The sequence below is a fragment of the Ochotona princeps genome, chromosome 1, assembly GCF_030435755.1.
Source record: "Ochotona princeps isolate mOchPri1 chromosome 1, mOchPri1.hap1, whole genome shotgun sequence".
Classification (NCBI taxonomy): Eukaryota; Metazoa; Chordata; class Mammalia; order Lagomorpha; family Ochotonidae; genus Ochotona; species Ochotona princeps.
The window spans coordinates 97,405,524-97,421,751 of NC_080832.1; the positions used below are offsets into that span (position 1 = coordinate 97,405,524).

Below are 16,228 nucleotides of genomic sequence, written 5' to 3' on the forward strand. Positions count from 1 at the left end.
AGGACTGCCGGGATTAGAACAGGTACCCATATACGTGCCCATATGGGATTCCAGCATGTCCAAGGCGAGTACTCTAGCTGCTAGGCCACCATGCCAGGCTCCTTTCTTATGGTTTTCAAGTCATTTATTCATTAATCTTTGTCAACATATATTCGCCCTATATCTATTATGTGGCAGGAGATGAACTAATTACTAGGTCCATAGACATGAAGCTAATTTCTTCTTTTGAGATCCTTAAACTCTAACTTGAGTGAAAAACTCCTACCAAACTTAAACATAGCTTTTGTCCTATACATAGCTCCCGTGCAGCAGAATTCTCTTGGGTTTCTTTACTATTGAACTTCACTGTGTATCAATATAAAGATGAAATGATTTAGATTCCTGCACATTGAACCATTAAACAACCTACCCTTCTACTTATACAATCATCCATCTTTCCAACTACCCACTTACATCTTCATCCACCTATCCATTGGGCTACCCATCCATCTATTCGTCTAGCATACGTTTATCTACCATCCATGCCTAACCTATCTACCCACGCATCCACCATCCTTACAAGAATATGGTTAAAAGAACAGTTGTTAGTGCTGTGGAAATCAGGACTGATTCCACTAACTGATTGTTGCAGTAGGGATCTGTGGAAAAAAAAAAAATAACCCCAGTAGTCGCATGTAGGGTCCACATCTGATAATTCACAAATGAATGGCTGATAAACACTGGACTGTGGTCTGAGAAGTAAAAATGGGATGAATTTCGAGGACTGAGTACAAAGTTTTAAAAGGAGGTGCATAATGAGTGTCTAAGTTTCTCCCTAGTCTAGGAGAAAGCTGCTCGAAGGAGAGCACAGCGTCAAATAATAAGGATACATGAGTTGTGTTTTGGCTCATGAAAACATTCTTTCCACTGAGTTCATTCTACCGAGCTTTTCCTCGTGTAATGGTGCCACTCTGATAATCATTGTGTTCTCCTTATACACCGGAAAACAAAAGTTTAGTATTTTTGTGGGCAGTTTAAGTTCCCAATACTTCTATCCAAAGATCTGCCCCCTAACCCTAAATTGGAGAACTAAGTGGAAAACAGCAAGAAATTGTTTCCATGCTCACCAATGTGTTTTAGTAATGGTGATGGGAATTCTGACTCAAATTAACTCATTTCTGATATCAAATCATGTGTCTTTTTTAAACGCACCCCCCTTCCCACATGTGACACACTCATTAGTCGTGTGGGATTGATCTGTCTAGCTGCATGAGCAGTGGAAAGGAGAAACGTGGTGCAGTGGTCAGTGCCCTAAGCTGTCAGCAGTCTACGTTCCCACACTTCAGTCTGCCATTGAGTCACCAGCTGACACTGGACCAAGAACTTTTGTTTTTCTGAATTGCTGCTTGTCTATTAAAAGTGAGCAGCATAGGCTGAAGAGACAATGTTGGAAGCAACAGACAGTAGTTAGCAGGCCTGCTCTCCACCCATCTCATCAAATCACTACTAACAGTGGTAAAACTCCAGGTCAGCCTTTGTCTCTTCACTGAGGGAGTGGATACATGCACTTCAAGGTAGACTGTAATACCTAGAATTCTAATTCAACTCGCTCTCGTACCTGAGACCATTTTCAACATCTGGATCCTCTCTGTGAAGAATCCCAGAAATAATCATGCCATGAGACAATAACATTTTCACTGCATGCTATTTCACTGTTTCAAATTTGAAGCAGAAACATAATGTTTGAGTGGTCACATAGACTGACAGAATTAAAGTAATGACTAACCCTTACAATTATCATCCTTTACTGCTTGCTTCAAACTTGTAATTCAAACACATAGTACAGCGGGGCTGGAAACAAAGCCATTTAATTCCAAAGGGATTCAAGCAAATTTGTGTATTTGACACTTCATATAACAAAAGCTGTATATGCAAGAGTTTTGGGGGATTTACTTGCATATAGAATGTGCAGTGTTTATTAAAAAGTGAGGGAAGGGCCCAGCGCCATAGCCTAGCGGCTAAAGTCCTTGCCTTGAATGCTCCAGGATCCCATATGAAAGCTGGTTCTAATCCCAGTGGCCCTGCTTCCCATCCAGCTCTCTGCTTGTGACCTGGGAAATCCATCAAGGATGGTCCAAAGCCTTGGGACCCTGCACCCACGTGGGAGACCTGGAAAAGACTCTGGGCTCCTTGCTTCGGATTGGCTCAGCTCCAGTCGTTGCGGCCACTTGGGAAGTGAATGAACGAACAGAAGTTCTTCCTCTCTGTCTCTCTTCCTCTCTGCATATCTGACTTTGCAATTAAAAAGGGGGGGAAAGAGAAAGAAATGTGCTAAAGTAAAACTTTTGTGAATGTTTGTGTGTGTATTTGTTTTCCATGTATATTATTAAGAATATAAAGTATCTATAGCAATCACTTAGAACTTTGACTAGAGGAGAAGAAACACTTTATCGCTCACATAATTTAAAATACTAAATGTGTGGTGATAATATAAAATAGCAGACCAACTTCTTTTAGTCAATTTTGATATTCTAAAAACTGTTTTCTTTTGGAATAATTCTGGATTTACAAGAGAGTTACAAAAATAATATAGTGTCCCCTTATGCCTTCCACACTGCTTGCATGGCCCATTTATCAAAATACAGAAATCAATGCAGGTGCAGTAATATTAACCAAATAAAAGACATTACTTGGTTACCACTAGAATTTACACTTATACCATTTTGTTGTTGCTGTTCAAGGGTTAAATCCAGAATGACAGACTGTAATGAGAGATTTATCATTGTTTTAAAATTCTCTAGGAGCAGGCATTGGAGCATAGGGACATTGCCACCTGGGATGCCCACATCCCATATCAGAACACATGGTGTGAGTTTCAGCTTTCTGCTGATGAACCCTGAGAAGGCAACAGGCAATGATTCAAGTGCCTGTGTCCCTGCCATCCACATGGAAGATGTAGATCCAGTTACAGGTTTCTACCAGTGTGACCATTTGGGGAAAGAACCAACAGGTGGAAGATTGCTTCCTTTCTCTGTTTTTATCCTCTCTGTCACTCTTTCTTTCAAATAAATACCTATTTTTAAAGATTTATTTATTTTTATTGGAAAGGCAGATTTGCAGAGAAAGAAAGATCTTCCATCTGCTGCTTCACTCCCCAAGTGGCCATAACAGCAGAAGCTGAACTGATCTAAAGCAGGGGGCCAGAAGTTTTTTCTGGGTCTCCCACGTTGGTGCAGTCTCCCAAGGAATTGGGCCATCCTCCTCTGATTTCTCAGGCCACAAGCAGGGAGTTGGATTGGAAGCAGAGCAGCAGGAACACAAACCAGTGTCCATATGGGATTTTGGTGCTTTTAGGTGAAGGATTATTCTATTGAGCCACTTTGCTCGCTCCAAATAAATAAATCTTTTTAAAAATAAATTTTTGGGGGTCAGCACAGCTGCTCATCAGACTAAACCTCCACCTACAGTGCTGGCATCCCATATGTGCACTGATTCTAGTACTGACTGCTCTGCTTCTGATCCAGCTCCCTATTTGTGGCCTGGGAAAGCAGCAGAGAATGATCCAAAGCCTTGGGTCTCTGCTCCCATGTGGGAGACCCAGAAGAAGCTCCCAGCTCCCAGATTTGGACTGGCTCAGCTCTGGTCATGCAGCCATACGGGGAATGAAGCAGCAGAGGGGAGATATATTCTCTCTCTCTCTTTCTCGTGTGTGTGCGTGCTTTGTAACTCTTATTTTCAAGTAAAATGAATCATTAGAAAAAAAAATTCTGGGGCTTGCACATTGGCTCAACTGGCTAATCCTCCAACTCTAAGTGCTGGCATCCCATAAGGGCACCAGTTGATGTTCTGGCTGCCCACTTTCCATCCAGCTCCCTACTTCAGGCTTGGGAAATCAGTTGAGGATGGCCCAAGGCCTTGGGATCCTGGATCCTCACTGGAGACCCAGAAGAAGCTCCTAACTCCTGGCTTTGGATCAGTTCAGCCAGATTTGCAGCCAGTTGGGGAGTGAACTATTAGATTGAAGATTTATCGTTGCATCTCTCTTTCTCTCTGTAAAGCTACCTTTCCAATAAAAATGAATATTTTAATAAAACAAAATAAAATTCTTTAGACATGTATAACCCAAAGGGGTTCACTTCTAAACACCCCCTCATTTTGAGACACCACTGATTACACTAAATTGTTGTACTGAAGGTGAGAAGATCTGATGCTGTGAAGTCTCTTTGACAAAAGGCACCTACTTTGCAGTCTGATATGATAATTTAGCAATATACAAACCCTACTTCCTCAAGCCAGAGATGCTTTATCCAGACACTCTGACAAAGACTGAAAGGTGAGTAACACTGGTAAGGCTCATGTGTCTGGTGCACAGAAATTAGGAGGGCTTGTTTTAGAACATAATGGTCAAATGGGAGCAAAATGACAAAAATATAATGGGTGAAATGCACTTAAAATTATGGACACACTCTCTGTGTCTGTTCCATATCAATTCTCACTTTTTCTTGTCATCCTATTTTGTCCACATAAGGGGCAGCAGGTATCTTCAAAGTAGGCTTAACCCTTCAGCTTCTTGGCAGATTCATTCTCAGCACAGTTAACATAATCATGTCCTTCCACTCTGCCAATGCTTGGTTGAAGACTGGGATTGGGATTCAAATCCAGCCAATGAAATAAGAATATTTCTAGTCATGCTTTCAATAGTTAACACATCCCTTCCCTTCTCATCTGTATGTTCAGTTTTGTCCCGGTTGTCCTTCATTGAAGGATAGAATTCCTGAAGCTTGCAGCCATTTCAATCGCATGCGGGGGAAGCCTGAGACAAGAATAAATACCAAGTACCAAACAGAGAGGACAGTAAGACTTTAGTCTTTGGTGTATTACTTACCCATGGGAATAAATTACCTTCTGCCTTCTCATTGTGTGAGCAAATACATTTTTTCACTTGGGCTGGGGGTAAGGCTTTGGTTCCTGACAGGTGAAGGAAAGGATTCATCAACACAAGAGCATGCTGTGCCCCATGCAGACAAGGTTGGAAGTGGTGATCATTCTTACGTAACAGCATCTCTCATTCAGTTGCATATTCAACCAAACTTGATGAGAGCACAAAATGGGAAACTCTGGTGACTGGTACAGTTGGTGTGCGACAGTATTTCTTGGGAGGAGCCCTGTGTTAGAGGGTCAAACACAATGATGGGGGGTGCCCTGCAGAACGTCCTGTCCCCAGACTAGTTGTCTGAAGCTAGGTACAGACTATTTTAAAGGATGTCTTCAGATAAAGGGACATGTGCCAAGGGCATTGTGAGAGAGATAAAGACCTACAGACATTAGAAATCACAAAGGTCTGTTTTGGAAAGACAGCTTCAATTAAGGGTTGATTTAGTGGTAGACACTGTGGCACAGTGAATTAAGTTCCCTTGGAGATGTCTGCATCCCATATCTCAGTGCTGGCTTGAGTCCAACTATCTTTCCTTCCAGTCCAGCATTCTTGCTAAGGCCTCCCAAGAGCAACAAAAGTTGGCTCAAATGTTTGGGTTCCTGACTCACCTGGGAGATTTCTATGCAGTTTCAGGCTCCTGGTTAGAGGCCTGAGTATGGCAGGTATTTGGGAAATAAGTAGGAAGATGGAAGATAACACAACTCTCTATCACCAATCATTTGAGTAAAGAAAAATAAATCTACAAATATTTGAAAAAAAAAGAGAGAGTGGATGTTGTCAAGAGTCAACAATCTGACTGATCTGACTGTACAGCTAGAAAGGGGCACGTGAAGTACTGTAGGAAGCCTGAACTTCCTAATGGATAGCAAATGGACTCCTGTATTGAGAGCCTGATCCACAGATCTAAGCCCACATTTAGTGACCCACCAATTACGTGGCCCTTGGTCATTCATGTGTCTTAGAACAACTACAAGAAGAGGCTGGTAATAACTGCCTTGCTTCTTCACAGGGCAACTGCAATGTGCCATATAAATGGGAGGTAAGGTGATCATTTCCTCCACCTCCAGATGTAATTATATATTCCCCCATTCTTAGGTTCCTGTCCCCATCTTGGAAGAATATGCCTTGTTGCTGCTGCTGGAGCTCCCTCCAGCCTCTCCTCTGGCATCATCAATGAGCATTCATGTTTCTGGCACCTGAAGGTCCCAACCTAGCCCCCTCACTTAGATTTTTCTTCTCTGCTTCCTAACATTTTTCAATCTTGAAAACTATATCTAAAGATGCTTGCTTAGACCCTCCTTATCTCTTTAAGTACTATCCAATTTCCTCTTGCTCACCAAAAATCCTAGAAAATTATAATTACTCTCCCATTTCCTTCTTGTCTACTGCTAAGTCCACTCCAATGTTCAACCAAAACTGGCTCTTCAAAAGCTGCAAAAGCTGTATCAAGGGGTCTCATTTGTTGCTGTCCCACTGTGTTTATCCTGCCCTTGTGATTCCCTGGGAGCATGGCTTCTTCCATTCCACTGCAAACTTTTCCTCCTCCTTTATCATCCTTTGGGATGTTGGGGTTCTCTAGGATTCTGCTAACCTTAGGCTCTTTCTTGCTTTTCTGGGAACACTTATCTAACCTATAGCTTCACCGTTCCTATAGAAAATGAACTACTAATGAAGCCAGCAACGTGCACAGTGGTTTAAGCCACTACCTGAGTCAGCAGCAATCTACACAGTGCTAGCTCATTTCCTGGTTGCTCCACTTCCAATTCAGTTCCCTGCTAGGATACCTAGAAAAGCAACAGAAGATGACGCAAATGCTTGGGCTGGGAAATCGGGAAGAAGTTCCAGGTTCCTGGCTCCTGGCTCCCAGCGTGGTCCACCCCTGGCTGTTGCAGCTATTTGAGTACACCATTGGATGGAAGATCTGTCTCCATTTATTCCTTTGTTTTGTAACTCTCCTTTTCTACTCTAATAAAACTGTGAAAGAAAGAAAGAAAGAGAGAAAGAGAGAGAGGGAGGGAGGAAGGAAGGAAGGAAAAAAGAAAAGAAATAAAGAAAAAAAAAAGAAAGGAAGGAAGAAAGAGAGAAAGAAAGAAAGTGGACCACGGGTATCTTTAATTTTTGTTTTCCCTCTCCAAATCCAATCCATTAGGTTCCAGCTGAATTATTTAGGTATCAGTTTGAATGTTTTATGTCTCTCCCACTTACCCAAAACAGATTCCACCTTTTTCTCCTAAAGTGCTCATTGTCTGTTGCTCCATATATATTCTTTATGATCCCAACATAACTTGTTCAGCTCCCAGAGGTCTTATATTTAAGCAGTCACCAAATGTGATTAATTAATTATTGAAATGTCTGTGAAATAATTCAGCTCCCTTGTGTTCTTGCTATTCTGAGAAATGTTTTCTTTTTTTTCCTGCACTGCTATAATATATTTCCCCAGCGAACTTGCTGAAAGCACACTGCTTAAATCTGAATGATCTTCCATCCTCTTGATCATTCTCTTTTGAAGTCAGATCAGGTCATGCTTAAAAATCTTCTAGTCCAGGGGTCAGCATGGTAGGGTATCAGGCTAAACCTCTGCCTGTCTAGCCAGTTTCCCATATGGATGTAGGTTCTAATCCTGGCTGCTGCACTTCTGATCCAGCTCCCTGTTGATGGCCTGTGAAAAGAATGCAAGCTTTGGACCCCTGAAACCATGTGGGAGATCCAGAAAAAGTTCCTGGCTCCCAGCTTCTAAGTGGCCCAGCTCTGGCTTTTGTTGCCACTTGGGGGTGAATCATCAGATGGAAGATCTCTTTTTCTTTAGCTCTCTCTTTCTTTCTTTCTCTCTTTCTCCTCTCTGCTTTGTCTCCTTTCTGCAACTCTGACTTTCAAGTAAGAAATAAGTAAATCTTAAAGAAAAAGCCTCCCAATCTATCCATTCTTTGCAGAATAAAGTCGCTCTTTACCATGACATTCAAAACTTACTGCAATCTCGCTCCAGTTCAAGTCTCTAAATTCATTTCCTATCTCTCTTCTTCATTCTTTGTTAGTCAAATCTCTCCCAGACAAAGGCCCAGCCCAAATATCCTCTTGCACTCCAATCGGAATTAAATTGTATTTTATTTTTATTCACAGTGAATATACATCCAATTGTTTTTAGAGTCACCATCAGCACTGAATCGTGATGATGCGTCTGTCTCTTCTAACATTGAAAATCGCAGCAGTGTGCAGGCTTATCTCTTGTTGTATAACAAGTTACAGTAAGATTTGGCAGCTTAAGACAGAAAACACCCACTTCGCAGTTGTTGTGGCTCAGGAATTTGGGCGTGGCTCACTTGGAGTGCTCTGGCTCTGGGTCTCTCAAGAGGTTGTATTGAGGAAGACACCTGGGGATGCACTCTTCTGAAGGCTGGATGGGGCTGGACAATCTGCTCCTCATATGCCTGGCTGTCCTACCAGATCTGGTTATTGGTCACAATCAAGATGAGGGGCATGAGTGGACACCTCTTGCAATGGAGTATCAAATTTGAGGACACATTTGACAACCTCCACATGTGAAGTGTCTTGTATCTCAGTTCCCAGTAAACAGCACAGAGTCAGGCACTTCATGGGTACTCTGCAAACATTTCTACTGGAATGGATATTAAAGGGAGAAGCACGTGGGTAATTAGCATAGGGCAGTTGTAGAACAGGAGAGGTGGGAGTGGAGTGGGAGACACTAAGTACTCATTCATCACTGATTCATTGAGAGGCGTTAGGAAGAGTTCCACCTGGTGATGAAGCTGGTTTTGGAAACCAAGCCTTGGAGATAGTTATGATGGCTAAAACAGGCACCTGGTACTTCTTTCACCTGGTTCTCAAGGTGATAAAATATCCAAGCGTGCTTCAACCAGTATCTTGCCATTCAATGGTAATTAGTCCAAGAGCATAGGTTTGGTGTTCAGTAGTACGAGCACTGGCTAGGCCATCCACTTTAGTTCAGCCTTGTCATCCATAAATGTGGTAGTTGCATTGACTATGAGGTAGGCATTGGAAGCTCAGTGGCTTAAGCTGCTTGGGATGTTTTGTGCTTTTGATTTAGCTTCCTGCTACTATGCACTGTAGGAGGTGGTAGATGATCTAACTATTCAAGTACTTAGGTCTCTGTCACCCATGTGGAAGATCCAGATGACGTTCATCACTCCTAACTTCAGCCTGACCCAGTCTCAGCCGCTGCAGTGTTTGCGGTGGAGCAGACAACACTGATCCACATTTCTCTCATCCTCTGCCACTCTGCATTTCAAGTAAATGAATACACATCTTAAAATACCTATCTTTCAGGACTTTCAACCTAAACTCTTGCTAACATCAGTTTGACAGTATCCTACCTTTTTTCCTAAGATTTATTTGTGTTTTTGAAAGTCAGAGTTACACAGAGAGGAAGAGACAGATCTTTCATCCACCGATGGCTGCAAAGGCCAGGACTGGCCAGGCTGAGGCCATGAGATACCAGCTTCTTTGAGCAGCAGCGGCTAAGCCCTCGGGCTATCTTCCTGCTGCATTTCCCAGGTGGATGGACAGTGCAGGACTCATGACAGAGGGGATTGGCATCCACAGGGAATGCCAGCACTGTAGGCAGCAGCTTTACCAGCTACGTCACAACTTTGACCCTAACATCCAACTTTTGTAGGAAATTTCTGCCGCAGTAGTTTGTAGAAATTACAGGGAATCAAGGGAGAACTGTTACGCCAAATCATGTAAAACACTGGTATTCCAGTTTTCAAAAGTTTATTTATAGGGTCTGGAGCACTGTTTCACTGGCTAAATTCTCACCTTGCAAGTGCTGGGATCCTATATGGGCACCAGTTTCTCATTCTGCTCCCTGTTTATGGTCTGGGAAAGCAGAAAAGGATGGCCCAAAACCTTAGGACCTTGCACCCATGTGGGAGACCCGAAAGAAGCTCCTGGCTTCAAATCAGCTCAGCTCCGGCTGTTGCAGACATTTGGGGAATGAATCATCAGAGTTAAGAGAGACAGAGAACGAACCTTTCATCTGCTGGTTCACTCCCCGCAACAGCCAGAATGAAACCAGGAGCCTCGACCTCTATGCAGGTTTCCCATCTGGGTGGCAGGGACCCAAGTACTTTAGCCACCATCTACTGCCTCCCAGAATGCCCATTAAAGAAAGTGGATTTGGGGCAGAGACACCCAATCACAGGCACGTCCTGTATGGGACGCACTTGTCCAGTGTTTCTAACCACTGTGCCAAATGCTTTCCTTCCAGTATTGATCCATCAAGAGAAGGCAAGTTCAAAATGTCCAATGTAACTGCCAGCTGAAAACTTCAATTTTTCTTCACAGATGGAAAAAAAAGGTGCTACTGAGTTCTTGATTTTTGTGTCTCTCCACAGGGATGCTGGATTGAGTGCCAGCTGCCCCACCTCCACACCAGCTCCCTGATAATGTGCCTGGGAAAGCAGTGGAAGATGGCCCAAGTGCTTGGACTCCTGCATCCATGTGGGAAACCCATATGGAGTTCCAGGCTCCTGGTTTCACCTGGCCATTGTGGCCAGTTGGGGTATGAATCAGTCGATGGAAGATCTTTTCTCACTCTGTCTCTTCTCTTCCTCTAGCTCTGCCTTTCAAATAAATACATCTTCCAAACCCCTCAAAAAAGATTGAGATCAACTTTTTAAAACAGTTTTGTGGCACAATGTGTTAAACCATTGTCTGGATCCACCACATTGCATTTAGGGATGTCTGGTTGAGTCCCAGTTACTCCTGTTCTGATTGAAATGTTTTGCCTCTGTGCCTCCTCCACCGGGAGGCAGCAATGGTGGCTCGGGATTATTGAGGTACTGTCACCCACATGGGAGACCCAGACTGACTTCCTGTCTCCTAGCTTCAGACAGAAAAAGATCTCTGGTTATGAAATAAAAACAAACAAAAAACTCCGCATAAAGAAAAGTCAAATGAGATCTAGTCCAATATGATAGGATTATACTTTTTCATTTTTCTTGAAAGTCAAATACTGAAGATGAGACATTAAATATCGAAGAGTACAAATTTAACAAGCAAAGTCCTTCCACAGGACTTCCATCCAGTCTCAATCGTCTTTCAGAGATGGTGCTATGTTTAAGAGATCTATTTACCTGGAAGGGAAATGACTGTGAAACTGATCTAAGAAGGAATAGGAATTAAATAGTTTCTCTGTTCATTTTGCATTTTGGCGCATCTAGAAAGCGATTAGAGGACTCCTTCATTACTGGGAAGATTAAATTTAGTATTTGCCAATATAAATTAACTTATGAAAAAAGCCCTGTACACTTAAGGCTTAAGATTCAGCAAAAACTTGTAGCGAGAAACGTGAATTTCTTTTGCAGTGTTTGTTTTTCGCTGCTTCACATCAATTAAGGCTGAAGGTGGTGTTTGGCCCATGCGTGTGAAACTAATTTAGGGGAGCATGGGGGTCTCAGGAGTTAGGGACAAAACTTGTCACCCACTCACCTGCTCTACCAACTGAAATGCAACCTCCTTCTCCCCCACACCGCACCAAGGTCTTTTGTTTGCTGCGGATCGGAGCCCACAGAAACGAGCCCAGACTTCGGTATGCTCTCCGTAAATAACTGATCCAACGTCCATTCTTCTCCTGTCCGTGCAGGGCGCAGTGGTCAGCGACAAGGCCCACCCGAAGCTTCCCAGCCTCCCCACCCCCCCACGCCAGCGCAGCGCACACCCCGGGGGCTACACCACCCCGCGGCCGCCGGAGGAAGGAAGGAAGGAAGGAAGGAAAGAAGGAAGGAGCGGGGCTCGAGGAGTGGGAAACCAGGGCCCACTTCCTGTCCGGGCAGGCCCGGGCGTTCGCCTCCTCCGCGGGCCTGCGTCCTCGGCGCTGAGGACAAGCGGCTGAGCCTGGAGCCCGGGGCCCCGAGCATGCTGCCAGGCGCGCGGCGCACGCGGGGCCAGGAAGGCGCGGGGCGCGCGCGCAGCCCGTCCGCCCGCCCCGCCGGGTCTCAGCGGCCTCCCGCGCGGCGCGCCCGGCGGCGTCGGGGTTAAGCGCGAGGAGGCGGGTCCGCGGCGAGCCGGGCGCGCGGCGTGCGGGGCCGCGGCTGCGGGGCGGGGGCTGCGGCCGGGGGCGGTTCCGGGCGGCCGGGGGCGGGCGGAGGAAGGGGGCGGGTCCAGAAGTTGTTCCGCGCTGGGCTGGCGGGCGGCCGGGCGAGCGGGGCGGCGGGCCGGCGGGCGGACCGGGCCGGGGCTGGAGAAGTTTTTGCGCTGCGGCTCGTGAGCGCGGGGGTGGGGGCCCGGCCGGCCGCTGCGGGCCCGCTGCCATGGCTTTCCGCAGGAGGACGAAAAGTTACCCGTTCTTCAGCCAGGAGTTCGTCATTCACAACCATGCGGACATCGGCTTCTGCCTGGTGCTCTGCGTCCTCATCGGGCTTATGTTCGAGGTGAGGGGGAGAGAGAGAGGAGAAGGGCGCTGAAGGGGCTGGCGCTTGCTGCCCTTCGCGTGGCGTCCGGCACTCCGCTGCGAGCCCCCGGGAACCTCGTGTGTGAGCCGGAGCGCCCCATTCCTTATCTGCACCCGGGGCTTTGTGTATCTCACCCCTCTCCGCGCCGAGTGTCCTGTGCCCCCCACCCCCACCCTGTCCTGAACCCGGGTCAGCCCAGAAGGCACCTCCTACCGGTGCCGTGGCAGCGGTGCCATGCTCTGCCGCCCCCTTGGGCACCCACCGTATCCTGCAGCTCTGTCGGCCTCTCTGAAACCCCAGCCTGGCCTCGAACCAAGCGCATTCTGCCACTCTGGCCCCACGCGCGAGGTTTCCTTTCCTGCATCCAGGAGCCAAGCCGGGAGACTCCCAGACCCGCAGTAATTGCACAACCGGCCCCCTACTCTCAACTCTCCAAGTGCTGGCCTCTTGTGGGGGCTTTTCCAGGGCAACGGACCCGAACCCTTCTTCACCTCCCCTCAGATTTTGTGGGTGTTTTGCATCCTGCAGTCTGGAATGTACCGCGAGGATTCACCTGTGGGATTCACCCCATCCCATCGCTGGTCTCTGAGCTCCTCTTTTTTGCCTCCCACTCTGTACAAATAGGATGGTTGACTTGACCATTTTGTGCACTGCACTTAAAGATGCATCCGTGGCGAACCCCGAGCCTCAGCCCCTTCACAGGGGTGAGGAGAGGGCCAGGGATGCCATGTACTTGTAGGGGGAAGACGATTCTCCTGTGGTTGTAGAAGTGGGGTGGGCGGCAGAGGATGGGATCCTGACAGCAGTGGGATCTCATAGGCCTCAGGGAACAAGCGGTTTGAGAAACGCACAGCGGTCTAAGGGGACCGTGGGAGTGTCTCTCCATTCCTGCAGAGAGGAGAAAAACACTGTAGTCAAAGATGGGCAGGATCATGGAGGAACTTGGGTATGGCTTTGCTAGGTATATCTTATCTAAAACTTAAGCTATATCGTTGGCATTCCCCTCTGCCTTGCCGTGGTCACCTTGGGGGTCATCTGACTCGCTCCTTGTCTGTCCTCCCTGCTGGGCAGGACTGCTTGTCTGCATTCCCAGGGATGTGTTGGGGAACTGTAACCAGCTACACCCTGCCTTGGAGATGGACGACTCCTAGCATGTCTCTTTCTGCATCCCTCTGCTTTTGGATGAACAAGAGTTCTGCTTGGCTGGTGGAGGTGCCCTCATGCTGGGGACATTCCTGTGGTGGCCGAGTCAGGGCTGTGTGTGTGAGTGTGCACTTGGCTGGGCTTGAGGGGGGTCTGAAGGGAGCCACGTTGAGACCACGGTTGGGCTCTGCCCTGCAGGTTTTGGTAATGCTGCCTTTGCTCGGCCCTGGTCTCCTGGTGGCTTGGTGGATAGGGCTTGATCAAGGCAGGATCAGCCTTGGGTCACAGTGTCTGCTTGGTCACTGGAAACAGACTGTGGCCTCAGTTTCCCCATTCTGGAAGAGATATTGTAGGCCTGTGGTAAGGCCTAGTGGAGGCCAGGGCAGCAACCAAAGTGGTCACAAAGCCCACCAACCTGGAAACCACTTCCTTGCTTTCCGTGTGTTGTTGTTGTTTGCTTTTCGTCATAAGGCGTAGTGACATATAGGGAGTTTGTTTTACCTGGGCCATTCTAAAAGGCTTACTGGGGCTGTGTCCCAGTCTTGGAGGGTATGGCTGGAGAGACACGTTTCAGCCCTAAACTTAAGAGCCACAGGCTGTGCAGCTGGCCGAGTTCCTGCAAAAGCCTGTGACTCTCTCTGCTGTGTTTCTTGCATCTGTTAAAGTTTGTGACTTTGCCTGCTTTGTCCTTGCTCAAAAGGAGCTGTCTAGCATTTGAACTTGGTTCCTCTTTACCTGCCAGTCTGTGGAAGTTGAAAGTTGTTGGGCTTCCTCTGAGTATGTGGTGGAAGACAAAGGCCTCAGATGAGAAGAAACAAATATACAGAAAGCAGAGACCCCTGTCTGCAATGCAGCAGGCTCCCTCTCCCACCGTGTCCTCTGCCTCTTCCTTTTGTGTTCTGGACCTTGTAGGACTTACAGAGCAGGTGTCTCCGCCTCTCTGTGCTGTTTTGTGGTGTTGTCCATCTGAATTGTTCTTGGGGAAAGAGGGCGTTGCCCTGAGCTTCCAGTGGGAAGTGTTCATCGATATTGTGTGTGGCATGTAGTAAGTCTTCACTCGGAGATTGGTATCTCAGGGAGACCCTTAAGACTCTGCTGCTCCTGCCCAATGAGGGCTGAGATATCCCTGCTGCTTCTTGGGAAGGACCAGGGTGGGCATCTTCACACTTAGAGTCAAGCAGAAGGAGGTACTTCCTAGCCCAGGGCAGGACTCCCTGTGTGTTACTGATGGGTCTGATTGGTTCTCTCATGGAGCAGAGTGGTGTGCATGTGTGTACATAGGGGCACATGTGATGGGGGCAGGGCTGCTGATGCAATCATAAACCTACAGTCCTCCCTGGGAGTGAGGACCGAAGGAGGGCAAGGGGAGTGGGAACAAGGCAGAGGACATCAGGCATGGGCCATGTGAGGCTTTCTCCACTCCACGGAGCCTGGGAAATGCCATCACAATTCCTCCCATCCAGAGCCACTCTCCTGGCTGCTTTTCCCTGTGGGGTCTCCCACCCAGCCTCTGCCAGAGGGCTGAGCCCCCTTGCCTGCCTTCCCACACCCCAGGCTGTCACAGCCCCTGCCTTCTCCCTCTCATTCCTCTCCTGCCCTTCCTTTGCCAGCTCTCTGCCCGTTCCCTGTCTATACTGGGGGGTGGGGGCTGTCATTCCCATTGCCAGGACACTGGCAGTTGATCACTTTGTCCCCGGGGGAGACACCGGCCCCAGATCCTTTCCCTCAGGGCCTGTTTCTGTTGGAAACACACTTTAAGAGTAACTGTCCCCTGCCATCTCCCCACCTCGCACAGTGTGCCCCTTTCTGGTTTAATTGTGAGCTGTCCCATTTCTGAGCAGTTCCTTGCCCTGAACCCAGGTTTTCTCTCCATCCTACAGGCTGTTTGGAATAGAGCTGTTCCCTGCAGCCACAGCACTTGGCTAAAAAATGTCAGGAATGTGGAACTTTATTTTCCCCCTCCTTCCTTTCCAGCTTTCTTTTTCTTAACTCTGCTTTTGGGAGAGGTGGCTCTGTGGCGACTTTTCTGCCCTGCCATCTGCCTGGGCTCTAGCTCCTTTCTTTGGTGGAGTCTGGCCTGACCTCCTGCAGGGTGTGTCAGTTTTGAAAGTAGCTGTCCCCTCCCCGCTGGCTGCCTTGGCCTTCCAGCTTCCTATTCTGTGCCACGTCTCAAATTGAAACAGGCAGAGGAAGAGGAAAAGTCTTTCATTAGCGAATGGAGAATGAGGAAAAGGGAGCGCCTGGCAGAGAGAGGAAGCAATTTATATAGCACCTTTAAAATGTCATTTTGAGACAGAAACTCTTTTTTCTTCTTTTTTTCCCCCCTAAACTCATTTATAGGCTCTGCAACTGCAAAGAGACGTAGTTTAAATTGTGGGCCTGTCATTAGTAGATTTGCTTTCTCCTGGATCTGTGGTGGCTGAAAGGTTTAGGGCCCACAGGAGTTTTCTCCAGCAGTGGCTGGCTTTTGCTTTTTAATTGTTTTAGAGGCAAATGTGCCCTACCTCCCTCTTCTCTAGGAACTAACTTCTTTCCTTTTCCTGGTACATTGAGGAACTCATGAGGGTGAAAGGTGGATGGCATGCATCCTGGGAGGGCCCATTGTGTGGTAGCCTGCTGGTACGCAGGGGTCTACAGCACCAGCTTGCCTCCTCCCAGACACACCTGTAGCTATCATTACCTGGACGGGGCTGCTAGCCTGGCTCTTAGTAGTACCATTCTAACAGTCCTAAGACAACAG

At 47.2% G+C, this 16,228-nt stretch overlaps 1 protein-coding gene across 2 annotated transcripts in view; it reads left to right on the plus strand.

The window, feature by feature from the left end:
* The first annotated feature begins 11,687 nt into the window (after positions 1-11,687).
* The window catches only part of TRAM2 (translocation associated membrane protein 2), an 82,638-nt gene continuing 78,097 nt past the window's right edge, over positions 11,688-16,228 (plus strand). Inside the window, exon 1 of one of the 2 annotated variants that reach the window (XM_058662224.1) lies at positions 11,688-12,324. In XM_058662224.1, coding sequence (XP_058518207.1) covers positions 12,205-12,324 — 120 coding nt within the window. In that variant the 5' untranslated portion in view covers positions 11,688-12,204. The remainder of the gene's footprint in view (positions 12,325-16,228) is intronic. The other variant, XM_004590439.4, reaches the window with a different exon arrangement.